The sequence below is a fragment of the Acomys russatus genome, chromosome 7 (genome assembly GCF_903995435.1).
Source record: "Acomys russatus chromosome 7, mAcoRus1.1, whole genome shotgun sequence".
NCBI classification, from domain to species: domain Eukaryota; kingdom Metazoa; phylum Chordata; class Mammalia; order Rodentia; family Muridae; genus Acomys; species Acomys russatus.
In genome coordinates this window covers 36,526,474-36,544,499 of record NC_067143.1, presented here as the reverse complement: position 1 = coordinate 36,544,499, position 18,026 = coordinate 36,526,474, and the positions used below count along the sequence as shown (strand labels likewise).

The window sequence follows — 18,026 nt, the reverse complement described above, 5'->3', positions numbered from 1 at the left end:
ATTGTCTACATGGGGTTGGCCCGTGGGTATGTCAGTAAGGGATCGTCTTAATTATAATTGATGTGGGAAGACCCAGTCCACCGTGGGCAGCACCATTCCCTAGGTGGCGACTCCTATACTGTGTGAGAGTCAGGAAACAAGCACGAACAAGTGAGCGAGTGTGCATTCATTTCTGCTCGTGACTGTGGATAGAACCAGCTACCTCACGCCCCTGATGCTGTGACTTCCCCACAGAGATAGACTGTAACGTGAAAATGTGAGCTAAAATAAATCTTTTCTCCCATAAGCTGCTTTTTGTCAGAATATAACCTTAGCAACAAAAATGAGACTAGGGCAGGGGCCCAGTGAGCTGGCGGCTCAGTTGGTAAAAGCGTCTGCCTCCATGCCTAATGACCGCCACATGCTTGCCATGGTGTATGTGTACACACACACAATAAATAAATAAATAAATAAATAAATAATAAATAACAAAAATTAATCCATAACCCACATGTCCTTTTCCAGTTCCTTTATTTATTCGGTATAGTAAGAGTATTACCCAGAATTCTGTCTCCTCTTGGTCATCTGATTTAAGGGCCAACCTTCTTCTACTTGGGGCTGTTAGTCCTCCTTTTGATGTGTTTTAGTTAGAGTGCTTTTGGCTGCCAAGTAACAGGAAATAGAACCACAGCGCTTGAACGTATGGGATTATTCTTATTATGCAAAGTCCAGAGGCAGGCTGTTGCTGCCACTGTGTGCTGACTTGAATAAGAAAGGCCCCATAGGCTCATGTATTTGAATGCTTAATCCTCAGAGGGTGGCTCTATTTGAGAAGGGTTAGAAAGATTAGGGGGTGTGGCCTTGCTGGAGGAAGGGTGTCAGTGGGAGTGGGTTTTGAGGTGTCCTAAGCCCACAGCAGGCTCAGCGTCCGTAGGATCTAGGTCTCAGCTACGACTCCAGCACCATACATCCCACCATGGTCCCCACCATGCTGACAGTGAACTAACCCTCCCAAACTAACCAAGTCCCCAGTTAAGTGCTTGGTTTTATAAGAGTTGCCCTGGTCATGGTGCCTCTTCACAGCAATATAAACAATGACTAAGACTGTCTGTGTGTGTGTGTGTGTGTGTGTGTGTGTGTGTGTGTGTTCTCACTATGTAGCTCAGGCTGGGCTCAAACTTGTCATCCTCTTGCCTCTGCCTTCTGAGTGCTAGGATTATAGGTGTCCAACACTATGCCTAGCTATGGCTGCAGTATTGAGAAGAGATCGTGGGGTAGTCAAGACTGGAAGTGCGAAAAGTTAGGAAGCTATTGTGCAAACCCAGGTTGGAGATAACAGTGGCTTAGACCGGGACAGCGGTGGGAGTGTCCAAAACTGACCAGGTTCAGGACATACTGTAAAAGAGGGCTCGACCCAATGCTTTTTTCACAGGACTTGCCTTGGTCATGGTGCTCCCTCACAGCAGCAGAACGGGGGCCGAGATGCGCAGCTCCACACTGTCGGCTGTAAGAGCTCGGTGCCTTTTGCTGTGTTGGCTTTTCCTTTTCCTGGTCTGCCTTCTCAAGCTGTGCTTATCACGCCTGCATTCATGGGAGGGAGCAGAGGGTGGTGCCCAGCCCATCACTCCAAGACTAAACAACTAAATGATAAAGTCGGTTGCCATGATCAACCTAGACCAGCTCTCATCCCTCGTCACTGTTCCAGGCAGCTATGAGGTTCTTTTAAGCTAATAGGAAAGAAAATGTCATTTTAAAAAAAGATTTATTTATTTATTATTATGTATACAGTGCTCTGTCTGAATGTACATCTGCTGGCCAGAATAGGGTATCACATTATAGATGGTTGTGAGCCACCGTGTGGTTGCTGGGAATTGAACTCAGGACCTCCAGAGGAGCAGTCAGTGCTCTTAACCTCTGAGGCATCTCTCCAGCCCCGAAAATGTCATTTCTTTTTTAGAGAAGCAATAGGGTTCAGGTCTCCAAGAGCAACCCCAACCCAAAATAGCCATATACGAGGTCAGCAGTCTAGTTTTTCGTAAGTGATGACAAATTTTTATTAAAATTATTGCAACTTTAGAAACTTCAAAAATTGACTTCATAATTTTTTTAAAAATGTACTTGGCAATATATTTCAAAAAACTCTGTTTTAAATACCCCTTGATCCACGAGTTTTACTATAGGGAACTGTAAGGGAATATTGGTGGCAAGATACAGGATTTTCTTGCAGGATCAGAGAAAGAAATAAACAGATAAACTAAAACTCCAACAGAAGAAAACTAGTTAACTGGGTGTGGTGATGCATGTCTTCAGTCCCAGCACTCAGGAGGCAGAGACAGACAGATCTCTGTGAGTTCCAGGCCAGCCAAGGCTACATAATGAGACCCTGTATCTTAAAAAAGGGGGGAAAAAGGAAATTGATTAAATAGCCCTTTGTGTCCTTCAGGCTAATATCATGCAGCAGTTAAAATAATGTAGGAGAAGATCGTATAAATGCTTAGAAGAATTAATGCCACATCATTAATTTCAAAAGTGGTTATGAAATGAGATTATACGGTATCATTTCCTTTTTAAGGAAGATTGATGAATGCTTATGTGCACAAAGAAGTCTCTCGGAGGCTTATACGGTTACTGCTCACCTCTAGGTGATGAGGCCACAGGCTTTGAAAACATCCTTTGCTGGGGCTGCTGACATGAAAGTGCAAAGAGAGAGCTGACTCCACAGACTACTCTCCAGCCTCCGCAGACACAATAATACAAAAAAAAAAAAAAAATTAAAACAATATTTTTCTAAACTCACGAGCCTATGTGCTTTTTAATATAACAGGGGAAAAATATTAGAAAGCTTTAGACCCAGAGGCGAGCTCCACAGATGATAACTTTTGAGGTCTTCCATGCCTGCCTCTGCTCTCCCAATAGTTGGGAGCTATGAAAGGAAGCCGTCTCCCTCCATCCTCACAGGGCCTTGGGCTGATTCCAGTCTTTCATTATTGCAGATAATGCTAGGATTATGATCATTATATTGAAGGCCCCTTTTTTTCATATTCTCAATTATTTTCTCTGCGGTTTCCCAGAAGCGATACCACTGCGTCGGCAGGTATGAATATTTTTGTCAGTCACAATATGTACTTCCAAATTGCTTCTCAGTGGGGCCGTACCAAAACACGCACCAAAGCAGAAAGCTCTGGCCAGCACCGGCCTGAGGGTTGCATTTAGCGTGTGCTAATTTTACAGGCAAAGAATGGCTCCTCATTATTTTGCCTCAGATTTCCAGCTAGGCTGAACAATCCCCCTTACAGATTGCTTATTCGCTTTATTTTTACTCAGGAATTTCTCCATTTTTTTTCCTTTGGCATTTTTGTACTTTTCTTTTCATGTTGTATGAAATCTGTCAAAAAGTAATGCTCCTTTTTTATGTTGTCCCGTCCTGGCCGAGGACATTTCCCCTGGCTGTTGTTTCCTTTCTGAGTTAGTAGGGATTTTTTGGGTTTGGTTTGGGTTTATTATTATTATTATTATTATTATTATTATTATTATTATTATTATTATTATTATTATTTTCTTTCTATATTCAAGAGTTCTGCATTGTTATACAGTCAAACCTGTCACTTCTGTGATTTTCTTTCATGTCTTCCAAGTTTACAAAATTACTGTCCTACCCCTCATGCACCAGTTTGATAAATGTTCGATTCTGTTTGCACTCAGGTTTTTCCTTTTCTTTCTTTCTTTCTTTCTTTTTTTTTTTTAAGGTTGATCTTTTTCATAACTGCCGTTTAATTCATCGGGAGCTGAGCACACTTGTCTCCCACTCACCATAGCTGAGTCAGCTTCCTCACTAAGCTACTGCTCTCTTCAGCCACAAGCTCACTTTTGTCCAGTCTTCACGGCTCCGTCCCCTCTCTCCTGTATCGACTCGTGGCCCACAGATGTGTTTGCTTAGGGTTTTTTGACGTTGTTGCTTTGGGGATTTGCTTTTGTTTTTTTGAGCTAGGGTCTTCCATTATAGTCCAGGCTTAGAATTCATTGTGCAGGCAAGGCTAGGTGGCTTTGAACTCTGAGTGATCCTCTTGCCTCAGTGCTGAGGTTGTGGCATGAGCCACCATGCTCAGCCTATAATACATTTTAAATGAGAGTCTGATAGGACTTCTCCTGCCTACAAATATGTGTTTTTATTATTTTATGCATATGAGTGTTTTGCCTGCACATTATGTAGGAGTGCCATATGCATGCAGTGCCTGAGGAGGCCAGAAGAGGGCGTCAGAAACCCTTGGGACTGGAAGTTGTGAACTGCCATGTGGGTGCTGGGAGCCAAAGTCTGCCCCGCTGCAAAATCAATAAGTGCTCTCAACAGCTAAGCCATCTCTCTGCCCCAGTCTCCTATTTTGTTACTTTAAAGCCTTTTTGGTATACAACTCCCCCACCCCCCACCCGCTGAAATTTTCTTTTGAGTTTGTGTCTGTCTGAATGTAAACAAAATCCTGCTCAAACTTAAGAGTTCCTTTGTGGAGAGGGATCGAGTCTTTGACGCGATTTTTACTTTCTCAGTAGACATGAGCTCCTAACACAGCTGTGCCCGTTCTCTGCCTGGGGCACGGTGGGGCAGTTTTCTAGAAGGAGAGACACGGCCTCTCCCTAAAGGGGGCGTAGTATTAAGCCATCCATTCCCAGTGAGACCCGAGTGCTTAAACAGCAGATAATGATTTTCCTCTGAGCGCTTTATAGTGGTCAAGTCTGAAGTTTGCTTAGTGGGCCTGAGTTAAGGGGGGGGGGGCCAGGGGGGGCGACGCTGGCTGGACGCTCTTTCTGCTCACACAGGGGCTCTGGGCTTGCCAGCGTTCCTGAAGCGGGCTCAGAGGAGAGAGCCTGTGCTCAGCCATAAAGGAACACTCAGCAAAACCCAGAATCCTCGGGGTCTGGCAGTCTGCTGGCTTTTCCTGTTCCTCAGTGTCGCTGTTTTACCCTTTCTTTCTAGATCTGTAATACCAGCGTTATCTGTAGTTCATTCGTCCTGTGGTCTTAGCACACTGCTAAGGAAGCTTAGTTCCCTTGCCTGCCAGTGCGGACACCGTCGATCGCCCTGTGGCTTCAGCATCTTTTTCTAAGATTCTCTACGTGGTTTGTGCGCTTGAGTGCAGTGCACAGAGGCTGCAGAAGAGCGTCTTTGTTGGGTCCAGTGGAGCTGGAGTTGCGGGTGGATATGCATAGACTAATAAACTCTGCATATCAGCTAGATTTCAGTTTTAATTGCCACCTAAAGAAGGGTTTCTTTCGGCGGCGCATGCTCTCACGGTACAGTCTGTCGGTTAGGGAAGACTGGAAGCGGCTGGCTGGTCCCATTGCATCTGCAGACAGGAAGCAGAGAGGTGCATGTGGGTTCTCACCACCACCACGACCCCACCTCTATGTATCCCCAGATCCCAGGCCATAGGATCTACGTTCAGGGTGTGTCTTCCTTCCTCAGTTAAGCCTCTTGGGAGACACCCCCACATACATACAAAGGTGGCTACAAATTGACCAGCTGACAGTGAAGATTAATCACCATGTTAACGTATTTGTCTTTCTTGCTGAAACATCTAAAAGCAGATTACATGACAATTGAAGATCTGATCATAGGCAATTTACTGTTTTGAACCTAAAATTTCCCCCTAACAATTTAGGTTTCTAGGGGTTTGTTGTTGTTTTTGTTTGTTTGGGTTTTGTTTGTTTGTTTTTTCTTGTTGTTGTTACTGTTGCTGCTGCTGCTGCTGCTGCTGCCACAGCAAGACAGGATCTCATTGTTTATGCAGCAGGCTGTCCTCCACCTCTTTATGTGGCATGAGCTGGCTTTGAACTTTCAATTCTCTCCCCAAAGCCTCCCAAGTTCTGGGGCTACAGGTGTGCATCACCACATCCAGCCTTGTTTTCCTGGTTCGTGGCATTAACTTACAAGTTCCTGAATCCCCTTGATGGCACTTGTGGACTTCCCCGTGGGACTTGTGTGGAGGGGCTGTGTTTCTCATGTTGTCCGCCAGAGGACTTTACCCCTGGGCTTCCTCCTAGTTACTGGCCCCCAGGTAGCATCAGGGACTTTGAAGCTGGTTCCAGTCTGACTGTGGCCAATGATGTTTATTGGACAGAGAAGTGTCTTATCTGTTTCCTTTCAATGACCGGATGAAAACTTTCTGCCGTTTGTACAGAATTTATACACTTAAAATGGATGCAGAGTAATAAAGGTGGGTGCTGGATAATGGCCACGAGTAAGATTAAAGTAAGCCCCTAATAACTGTTCTGCATGGTTAGTTTGCAGAGAAGTTCCTGGAGGTAAAAGAGGCCGCCAGGCTCGCCAGAGACGACAAGTCCCAGGAGAAAACCGAGACCTCCAGTAATCATTCCCGAGTAAGTAATTTGTCCCTGAAATAAATGTGAGCGTGTCAGTAATTGAGACTCCTTATTCCTTGTCACTCCTGGCAAGAAATAGGTAATTTTAGCAGCAGGACATTCTGAAGGCGGATTTCAACTATTAGCCTGCTGTCAGTGAGATGAAAGTGACATGTTTCCAGGAGCCCTTGGAATGTCTCAGGTGCAGTACTGTATTTTTGACAGGAAACTGTTGATACACTCAGAGCTGCCTGTTTGCAGCTCGTGAAGAGCTTCTGCAGTCACTGTGTTTAAAGGTCAGGACGCAGCTTGACGGTAGAGTGCTTACTCAAGACCAGGGTTTGTTCCCAGCATTGCAAAGGGGGCGGGGCTTGGTCAGTGCGCAAAGCCTACAGTGCTAGGTCAAGGACAGTGTTGTGCTGTCTTGAGCTCTAGCAAGCTTGAGGACAGGCCGTGTTTAAATGTCAGTGGTAAGGCAGCGCAAAGTCCACAGCAGGATGCTTTTCAGTGAATGCAGGCACCTCCTGCTCCTTAGGGAAAGTGCTTGATACCAGAGAGCTCCAAGCCTCTCTCTGTCTTTGTGAAAGGCAGGTGGGAGATGGTACTCCCCTGCGTCTGATGAGATCCGGCTTTGTGCCAGGATTTACGTAGTCTGTCTGTTTAAAAGCATGACAATAATGGCTGTAAAGAGCTCACTTTTAACTTGAGATTAAAAAATAAAAAAATTCCAGCTTGCCTGGCATACCTATCATCGTATGGTAGGGAAAGAGACTCCAGGGGCAGGACTGGGAGAGTGATGGTGCCTTGTACACCTGTGTATTAGGTACAGAGAGAAGCCTGGAGCTCCTATGAGATGCGGAATTCTTGATTATTTATCATCTGTCTCATTAACTCGGTGGCCAGTTGCTGTCAGAGTTGTTACCTGACTGACTATTGATGAGGAGTTGACATGAGGAAGATGTGCAGGCTCTGAGGACAGCGGCCTGCCGTGTAGCACAAGGCTGCTGGGGGGAAGGACAGCTTGGCCTTGGGAGCTGTGGTGCAAGTCAGAAAGAGGACAGCTCCAAGGAGAGAACCAGGAGGACAAGGCGTCTGAAATAGTCACGTTCAACACTCTGGACTTGACCGTGAGCCAAGCATAGCGGTCAATGCCTAGAAAGCAAGGGAAAGAGAAGGTCAGGAGTGAGAGCCCTCAGCATCACGGGCCAGAGGTGGAGCAGAGAGCCCCAAGGCCCTGCGTCTGCCGGCAGACTGGTGGCTGGAACGGTTGGCACAGGCAGAACCAAGGTCTGTCTGGAGTTACACATCCATTTTGGGCTCGTCACAGAAAAGACACTGCGGGAGGAGTTATGTATTGAGTGTGTGCTAGGCTTCAGGTGGCTGGGGATGTCCCTGAACCTTTCTAAATAGTGCTCGATGATCCAAGATGACAGTTTGATTTAGTATAGTAATTACTGAGTAAGCACTGAGTTCTTTAAAAGGAAATGTGGGTAGAAACTACAGACATTTCTCTGTCTCTCTCTTTTTTTAAATCTGTTTTATGCTTAATCGTGTGTGTGTATGTGTGTGTCTGTCTGTATGTCACATGTTTAGGTGTGCTTTTATATGTAATCATGTGTGTGTGTATATATGTCTATGTCACATGTTCAGGGTGCTTTTACATTTAATCATGTGTGTCTGTGTGTCTGTGTGTCATGTGTTGGGGGGTGGTGCCAGAGGAGGCCAGTAGCATCAGACTCATTGGCGCTGGAGTTGTAGGCTGTTATGTCACCTGATATGCATGCTGAAAATTGAACCCTGCTCTTCTGCAAGAGTACTATGTACTCCTTTTGTTGTTTTTATTCTTTCTTTTTGTTTGTCTTTAGGACAGGGCTTCTCTGTGTGGCCTTGGCTGTCCTGGAACTTGCTCTGTAGACCAGGCTGGCCTCCAATTCGGAGATCTGCCTGCTCTCTCCTGTATGCCAGGATTAAAGGCGTGTGCCACTACTGCCTGGCTAAAATATGCACTCCCATCCTTGATCCATCTCTCCGGCCCACACACCCCATGGGCATTTTTATTTATTATTTTTATTTATTTATTTATTTTTTGGTTTTTTCGAGACAGAGTTTCTCTGTGTAGCCTTGGCCATCCTGGACTCACTTTGTAGACCAGGCTGGCCTCGAACTCACAGCGATCCGCCTGCCTCTGCCTCCCGAGTGCTGGGATTAAAGGCGTGCGCCACCACGCCCGGCTCCCATGGGCACTTTTAAAGGGTCCACTTACAGAAATGATGCCTGGTATAGAAACTTCTAATGCACTTTCTGAATACCACATTTTATAGTGTATCTTTATACTTAAATATCTGCATTTATCAGAGAGGTTTTGTTATAATATATTCTTCTTGGCAGGACCTATAATCTCAGCACTCAGGGAGGCAGAGGCTGGCAGATCTCTGTGATCTATTTAGAAAGCCTGGTCTACAGAGCAAATCCAGGACACCCAAGGATGCACAGAGAAACCCTGTCTTAAAAATGAAACAAGCAGTGCCACCTCCCCCACCCCCAAAGATTATCTTGTTGGATAAATGTACCTCATAGATATTGGGTAGAAATGAGTTTTGTCTCTTAACCCTAGTTTTTATTTATCCTTGCTGATATTTGATTGTATGTTTCGTTTCTGAGCAATCAGCTGAATCTTTTCAATGAATGAACACTCGGACCAAGTTTTCCAGGCAGTTAAAATTTTAAACAGCTGAATTACTACTGTGTGTGTGTGTGTGTGTGTGTGTGTGTGTGTGTGTGTGTGTGTGTGTGTGTGTGTTAATCAAAGAAATACAGGGCTAGAGAGATAGCTTGGGGGTTAAGATCACTGACTGTCTATAGGTCCTGAGTTCAATTCCCAGCAACCACATGGTGGCTCACAGCCATCTCAAATGAAATCTAGTGCCCTCTTCTGGCCTGCAGGTGTACATGCAGGCAGAACACTGTTTACATAATAATAAATAAATATTTTTAAAAAGAAAGAAATACAGCATAGCCTACTGTCAAGAAAGAAATGAAGCCCACCTGCCCTTAGGCTCGGGCTGTAGCTCAGTGGTAGACTCTTTGCCTAATGAGCACAAGCCCTGGGTTCAAGCCCCAGCACTGGAAAGCAAGCACAAAACCATGTGCTGCATCACCACTGGAGCTGGTCAGTGGCGTTTATTACTCCTTTCCAGCACATTTTTTTATTGGTCTTTTTAGCCTTCTAATAAATGGCTCTGCAAGTCATGAGCATTTCCCCTGGCTCCCAGTATTCCCTTTCAGAACTGTTTTAATGTCCAGTTTTGTCATGACTCATCCTTGACCTCTTATAATTTGGGACAGCTCTGGTTTTTCCGTTTTTTCCCACTCACATACGTGCCATGGTTACGAGCGTCCCTGCTGACCCTGGAGCGTTTGATCGCTTCTCTGCATGGGTCGAGGTGTGGGCCTCTAAAGCACTGAGGCGCTCCGTGCTGTTAGCTGACAGCAATGCTCGATTCTAGCTCCCACTGCAGTGAGGAAGGCCTTTTCTTCCCACACCTCACTAAGAAAACTTGTCAATTTCACAGGTGAAAGTGTATCTCCATTGGGCTTTTCCACTTCTAGTGATATTAAATATTTTTATGCTTATTGGTTATATGCAGTTCTTCTTTTGTAATTATCAATAGTCTTTCTTTCCTTTCTAAAAGAATTAAAGTATTCATATTTTGATTTCTAAGGGTTTTAAAAAACAATAGTTTTATTATTCTTTCAGAATTTCATACAATATATTTTGATCACATCCACCCCTTAATTTCTCCCATATCCATCCCCACCTCCCCTCTCAAAGTTTGTTCTTTCTTTTTTTCAAAAAGACAAAAACCACACACCAAGTCCAATTTTTGCTTCCCTTGTACTCTGGGATGTAAGACTGCCCACCAGAGTGAGGCCACATCCTTAAAGAAAACCGATTCTTCCTTGCTAGAATATTGACAAGCTTGGTCATGTATGCAAAGCGTGTTTAGACAACCACAGCTATTGGTTTTTTTTTGTACTTTTTTTTTTCAAGACAGGGTTTCTCGGTGTAGCCTTGGCTGTCCTGGACTAGCTTTGTAGACCAGGCTGGCCTCAAGTTCACAGTTATCTGCCTGCCTCTGCCTCCCGAGTGCTGGGATTAAAGGCGAGCGCCACACCTGGCTCGTACTTTTTAACAGATGTGAAAATCTTAGGTGTGTACTGTATAAGGGCCTCAGTGACTAGTTGTTTTAGTGTGGCCCCCACTTCCGCGCCCATGCTTTAAAGGAAATACAAGGTATCTGAATCCATCCAAAACCTATTTCGGGATCTAACAAAAAAAAAGTGAGGCCTCCTGAGCCAGGAGATGGCTCAGCGGGTAAGAGAACTTCCATGTGAGCCTGATCACCTCAGTGACTTACGTCCAGTCCAGGGAGCCTGCAGTGGAAGAAGAGACTAGACTCCTGAAAGTTGTTCTCTGATCTCCACATACACGCTTGTGTGTGCATGTGTGTGTGCGTGTGTGCGTGCACGCGTCCGTGTCCATGTGCACATGCGTACACACACACACACACACACACACACACACACACACACACACCCCACATATAAATAAAATCCTTATTTTAGTTTTAAAAATCGACTCGAGACTATAATCATGGAAAAGGTTTTAATATCTGCTGCATGTATTTTCCCCAGGCTTCTGTTCGCATTTTAATTTCGTTTCTGACTTCTGTTTTGTAATGCAGAAATTTAAGTTAGTCAGATTTATACATTATTCTCTTCAAACTGCCTATATGCCTGTTGGAGGCTAACTAAGGTCTAAAGTCTTATTCAAGACCGGATGAGGTTTCTCCTCCTTGTGACTGGGCTTTTTACAGAAACCACTCCAGGGTTTTCATAACAATGCTAAGCAGTATTGAAGCTAGCAAACGCCATATCTGGTTCCTGCGTTTTCTAACTCCGCACAGCCCCCCGGACCTGTCTGTTGACACTGTCTCTGGCACTTTCTGTGCCCTCAAGAATTCTCTGCCTCTCAGTCTCTGTTGTTGTAACCGTCCCTTTGTCAATAGTAACTTCTGTCCTGTGGTATCCAAGCTTGGCAGGAATTGAACATAGAAAATAGGAATATAAAGGATGAATGGCAGAGCTGTGAGTGGTGGCCCGGGTATTATCTTGTCAGCAAATCATACTTTATGAACTCTATGTGGAGGTTCAGGGCCCTTGGGCTGCGTGATTGATTATCTTGGTCAGCCATTCTGCTGACTGCGCTACACTGCACTCTGGTTAAATGAGTGGGTTTGTCCAGACTCATAAACACATATTTTCTTATTATGCCTAATTTGCTGCCAATGTAAGGACAAGCAGTAACATGTGGAGATAATTCACTTTGGCCAGGAATCTGGGTGTGACACCCCATCTTCCACTCAGGCATCCAGCGTCAACGGGACGGACGACGAAAAGGCCTCACATGCGAGTCCAGCCGACACACACCTCAAGTCCGAGAATGACAAGCTGAAGATCGCTTTGACGCAGAGGTGAGGCCGCTTCAAACCCCACACCCTCTCTGCTCTGTCCTCCGCCTTTCCTGGAATCCTTTCCCGCTGGGCAGGCTTTCAGCAACCCAAAGCGAAGACTGTCCTGCTCAGAGCAGCACCGCTTACCACTGGCTCCACCACCTGTCTGTCAGGCCAGGCAGTGGCAGTCAGCGTGTGTGAGTGTGTGAGTGTGAGGAAGCGTGTATGGAGGATACAGTCGTGTGCGACTATGTGTGTGAGAGTCTGTGCTGTGTCTCTAGCTGTGTTTTGGTTTTGAAGAGGAACACTTGTCATTTACAAGAGTCTTAAACATCCGAGTATATAAAAGCCACAGAAATGGCAGCTGTCTCTTTGAGAAGCCCACAGCTGTGCTCTCAGGTGTGTCCCGTGCCTCTTAGGCACTGTGGTTCAGATCTGTGTTAAAATGCCTTTCGGTAAGCTCGTTCTGCGCCTGGGGATAGTCTGAGCTCGCTGTTCCTGCTTCTGCTTCACAAGTGCTGGGATCATAAGCATGTGTTACTCCAACGTGATTTTTGAGGGTCGCAAGTGAATAACTTAACACATAAATATATTATTTTTTGCCTTTAAATTATTTTTGAGGGGGAAAAATTATGGAGACTAGAGAGATGGCTCACCAGTTAAGAGTCCTTGCTGCAAAAATAAAAAATTAAAAATAAAAAAAAGAGCCCTTGCTGCTCTAGCAGAGGACATTTGTGTCATTGCCAAACCCACAGTGGGCGGCTCATACCTGCCTATAATTCCAGCTGCAGCGGACCCAGCACACACACACACACACACACACACACACACAAATCTTTAAAAATATTTATAGTGCACACATAGTTCTACATATTTGTCGCATGCAATGTGGCATCTAATGAATACGGTATGTGATGATTGGATCAGAATCAGGGATCCTTCATACACACACACACACACACACACACACACACACAGCCTTCAGTTGAGACGTGCTAAAGAGCCAGGGTGGTCTGCAAGATTTAGTCTCTTCTAAGGTTCTGTATGTTAACATGGCCCCACCCTGATATCAAGAAGACTCACATTTTAAATGACAACACCAGCTATCCTATGTGTTTCTGGGCCTTCAGGGCTGGCCCTCGGCTCTGTCAGAATTCCCCGGGTTCCCTGGCTGAGGGCTTTGGCCATATAGGAGCCGTGTCACCTTCAGCCCATCCAATCTAAATTCCCCCATTGGACTAGTGAGGAAACTAGGCCTAGTTAGGGAAGTGACTCCTGCCCAAGGTCACATGACTAAAAGCAATCCTCTCCGTGTCCCAGCACTGCCCTGTTTGCACTTTATCTCTGTGGATACAGTCTCTTTGGGATACAGATCCACGGCTTCAGCCTGGAGCCCCGCAAAGCGCAGCCATTCACTGCCCCAGCTCAGCGGCCTGCCTGCTGTATGGAACTTAATTCCCAAGATCTGACCTAGAAATCCCAGGCTTTGAGACCCCACCTCCTGTGCCTGGATGCTGAGTCTTTTTTAGATGCTTCAAAGAGAAAAAAACTGACCAGTCTCTTTGCTTGCCAGGTGACTGTGAGGGCTATTTTTGGCTGCTTAAGTCACAGTGGGATACCCCGATGAAAATATTTCAATCCTAAAAATAAATGTTTTCAAATCCAGATTCAGTGAAAAGTGAGGCAGAGGAACAGCCATGAAGCCCTCTTCCCTAAATCACCTTAATCCTCAGTCGTCACCTCTAAAATTCATCAGATAAAAACATTTTACCGGGTTTCTCATTCCGTATGAAGCATTTAAAACTGCAAGCACGCATTTTCCGATCACATCATAGATTCGTGGGGTGGGAAGATAGCATATTGTTCAGATATAGTTGTATGTATTTAGATGTCTTCCTTTGTCTTTAGTGAAAGGACACCCCTCAGCTGGGTAGGAATTTTCTTTGTGTATGAGTGTGCATGTTCCTGTGTGTGCAAGTGTGAGTGAACTTGAATGAATATGTGTGTGCGTGTGTGGTGTGTGTCTTTGTGTGTATGTGGTATGCGTGTGTTTGTGTATGCGGTGTGTGTGTGTGTGTGTGCGTGCGTGTGTGCGTGCGCGTGTGTATGTGAAGGCCAAAAGTCCACTCTGCATGTTGTTCCTCAGGACTCTACCTTCGAGAGACAGAGACCGACTTGCTGCGTGTGTCTGCCTGTGTAGTATATGTGTACATGTGTGGGGTTGCATGCAACTCCATGTACATACAGAAGCCAGAGGAAGATGTTCATGTCTTTATCACTTCTCACTTTATGTTTTTGAGCCAAGGTTTCTTGCTCACCATTTGGCCGGGCTGGCTCTCCATCCAGTTTCTGTGCTCTGTCTGTCTCTTCCCCCTCAAAGATGGGGTTACAGGTGCATGTGGCCACACCCATCTTTTCCATGGATACTGGGGATTTGAACTCCCTTTTGCTTTCACAAGAACCACTCTCATCCAGTGAACCATCTTTCTGCCCCATTTTCGTTGTTTTGTTTGTTTTGTTTTGTTTTGTTTTTTATTAGATAGGGTCTCCCTGTATCCCTAGCTGTCCTGTAACTCACTCTGTACAGAGATCCACCTGCCTCTGCCTCCCAGCATGGGGATTACAGGCATGCATCGTTGCCCCTGGACTTTCACATTGGTGCTATAAATCAAACTCAGGTCCTCATGTGACAAGCCCTTTATAGACCGAACCATCAGTCCACCTGTCAGGAGAATTTTCCATGGGTTTGTCCCGTCCAGCTGTGTTTCACAGTTAAGATCACGTTCAGTGCTGCTACTGTCTGACTCTAAGAAAAGGGGGACAAAAGGGAGTGATGACCAAGAGAACCTGCTTCCTGTTTGTTTGGAAGGTCTTCCTCACTGAGTACAGAGACCAAAGGTGAGACAGGAGGCAGCCGGCGCCCTTAGGAAAGGAGCTATCCATCCCTGCCCCTCCTCCAGGGCAACTCTTGAAGAAAATAACTAGTAAGGTGACAGACATGTTCACACTAGAAAGAGACTGCAGTCCCTCTTGGCAGTTGGTGCAAACAGACCGGACGTGAGTGAGCTGACTGGCAGAGTTTGAGCCTCCCTTTGGGGTGGGCCGAGGAATGGCAGAGTTCCTACTGCCCAGCAGAGGGGGGTGCAGTGTGGCAGACAGCACCCCTAACCTCTGCCATCACCTGCCACCCCTACAGCGCTGCCAATGTGAAGAAGTGGGAGGTCGAGCTGCAGACGCTGCGGGAGAGCAACGCCCGGCTGACCACGGCTCTGCAGGAGTCGGCGGCCAGCGTCGAGCAGTGGAAGAGGCAGTTCTCCATCTGCCGCGATGAGAATGACCGGCTCCGCGGCAAGGTGGGCAGAGGGCCCGGCCAGCTGGAGCGGGCAGCAGGAGATGGGCCCCCGAAGGCCATTGTCCTCCTTCCACAGGTGGCACAAAGCCATCTTCATTTCTTCCTTGAATGGTCCATCTTCCTGCTTTCTTTAGGACTTCCATCTTACTGACTTTGAGGTTCTGTAGGGAAGGAATAGATAAGTATACCAGAAACCCCCTCTCAAGGGTCCTCTGTTCTCCTCCCCGGCCGGCCTTCTGCCATAGGTGGGGTCCCCATGGCACCTCTGTGGCTTGGGCTCTCCAATGGAGGAGACGGAACCCAAGGATAAGTGAAAAGATTGATCCAGGGACTGCTGAGGCATCTGTTTCCACAGAAACCCTGCTCCCATTCAAATCGATACTTCTAAAAATGTAAACTTGGACGCAAAAAGAGAAATAGTGTTTAGAAAGGAGAAAGGTGGCTGCCAACACTGTGCCGTGCGCTCTCTTGCCCTACTCTGATGATTCAGGGCGTTAGGTTTTACTCAGTTTACCTGTAACCAGCCCTACTCTCATCCGTTGTCTGCGGCATTGATATGGTACTGTGGGGTGCTCAGAGACGCCCCGGTAGAGGTTCCCAGGTTTCTGTTTAGACTATATTATGCCTGAGCCCATCAACCCTACGTCTGAGCACATGGGGCTTTGGAGAACACTCCCCGTGAGTGCAGGATCTCAGGGGACCTGTCCCTTGACCGCTCTGTATCACTTGCCCTGCCTGGCCTGGGCAGAGCCTCTGTAGCGGAGCCCCACCTCACCACCTCAGGTGCTAATTGCCCACAGAGCTGCCCCGTGTTATTTTTATTTTCCATCCTGTGATGATTGTGGGGACAGTCAGGGCACTGGGCCAGTTGCTGACTTCGCGTTCCTATCTGAGCCCTGGCTAGTCCTGCTGCAGGGATCGACTGCTGCTTTTCAAACAAAGAGCAGAATTCTTCCCTCTGGTCTGAGCATGGTAGCGGAGCATCACCAGAGCAGGCTCCCCAGGAGGGCTGGACCTCCGCAGGAGGAGCTCTGTGTGCTCCAGTTCCAGGCCGGAGGTAGAGCTGGGATAGTCCTGTCGTCCTGTGGATGGTTTAGGACCCGAGGCCTCATGTCAAAGACAGGCGTTGTCTGAGTGTGCCGGTGCGCTGTGTCTGCTTCTGGACAGCATATTGGCTCCACTCACGCCATCCACGCTGCACACACATTTGGCTTCCAAGAAATGCTGAGCAACTGAAGACAGCGTCAGTATGCGAGGTCTCTGCACTCTCACTCTGCCTGGTTAGCCCTGTCGTGGGTTCAGACCCAGCAAAGGATGCACTGCCAGTCAGCCTCCAAGATGGTGCCCCACTCACACTGTTCCCCAGCCAGGCCCCCTCTGTGTGCGTCTGTGGGTGGTGGTCATCTTGGTACTCGGTGATTGCGCATTGTTGTCTTTGATTTGCACGTGGTAGCTCCTGCCCAGTAGCGCAGCTGAAATGTCTACTTCAGCCATCTTAAACCCTTCAGATGAAAATAAATAAGTCAGGACGTGATTAAAACGATGTAAAAGCCATTCTTGGGGAAAGCGGATCAACTCAGGGGACATCTGGCCTGTGATAGACCCTACTCCCACGTGGCCACACAAGGAATCCAGAAGCCCGGCATGTAGGCTGGGAAGCCTTCATGACTTACTGACCCTGCTGGGATTAAGGAAGGAAGGTCAGGCAAGCAGGGGCAAACAGCACATGGGAGTCTCGTGGTGCCTATCTGTGGGAGTTATATAGTAGTGGGGCAGTTTATGGCTTATTTGAAAAGAAAACATTAACGGCCGTGTTCCTTAAGATCGAGGAGCTGGAAGAGCAGTGCAGTGAGATAAACAGGGAAAAAGAGAGCAACACGCAGCTCAAGAGGAGGATCGAGGATCTGGAGTCAGAACTCCGAGAAAAGGAGACGGTGAGTAAAGACTTCTGAGCAGGGCCATGGGTCCTCCTGGCCTTGTGTGGTGACCTCTGTTCAAAGATATGACACGCGACCTGTGGCCCTGGCAACCGCCTGGACTCCAGGACAGAATCAGGACTCTGCATCACACGGTTTGGCTTCTCCGGAGCCAAAGCTCACAGTGCCCCTTGCAGCACTGTGTTGATGACACCCTAGAGTGAATTGAGGGAGGGTGGATGTAGCCCAGTGGGTGGAGTGCTTGGCCAGCATTCATGAAGCGCTGGGGTTTGGTCCCCAGTTCCATGTAAACTCACCGTGGTGGCACACACCTGTAATCTCAGAGCTCGGCTGTAGAGGCGGGAGGATAAGAAGTTCAAAGGTCAGCCGGGCGTGGTGGCGCACACCTTTAATCCCAGCACTTGGGAGGCAGAGGCAGGCGGAACGCTGTGAGTTCGAGGCCAGCCTGGTCTACAAAGCGAGTCCAGGACAGCCAAGGCTACATAGAGAAACCCTGTCTCGAAAAAAACCAAAAAAAAAAAGTTCAAAGGTCATCTTCATTGAGGCCAGCCTGGGATATGTAAGATGCTATCTGGGGGAAAAAAAAAAAAACAGAGGAGACTTCCCAAAAGCCCTGGACAGTCTGACAGGTCAGCTGCCAGCCGTAGAGGAGTTCTGCCCTCATCACCAACGTTTACGTTCTGGGCAGGAGAAAGTTAAGCCCAGGACACTAGGCCATGGGCAAGTCAGTGAAACCTCCCTGGGCCTCAGATTTCATGAGATGATTCGTCTGATATACTGCACCCTTAGTGTCATGTGAGCAACGCAGGTTCCGAGAGCAGCACCCACGGGTGCACGTGCAAGGCAGCAATTTTCAAGAGTATGTTTTTAATCTGATTGTGTGTGTGTGTG

The 18,026-nt window shown here is 47.0% G+C and overlaps 1 protein-coding gene across 1 annotated transcript in view; it reads left to right on the top strand.

Annotated features, from left to right (window-relative positions):
- Positions 1 to 18,026, top strand: part of Homer2 (homer scaffold protein 2) — a 103,354-nt gene that overhangs the window by 83,979 nt on the left and 1,349 nt on the right. Inside the window, exons 4-7 of the mRNA XM_051148835.1 lie at positions 6,256 to 6,351; positions 11,761 to 11,867; positions 15,043 to 15,199; positions 17,022 to 17,132. Of these exons, the coding sequence (XP_051004792.1) occupies positions 6,256 to 6,351; positions 11,761 to 11,867; positions 15,043 to 15,199; positions 17,022 to 17,132 (471 nt within the window). The remainder of the gene's footprint in view (positions 1 to 6,255; positions 6,352 to 11,760; positions 11,868 to 15,042; positions 15,200 to 17,021; positions 17,133 to 18,026) is intronic.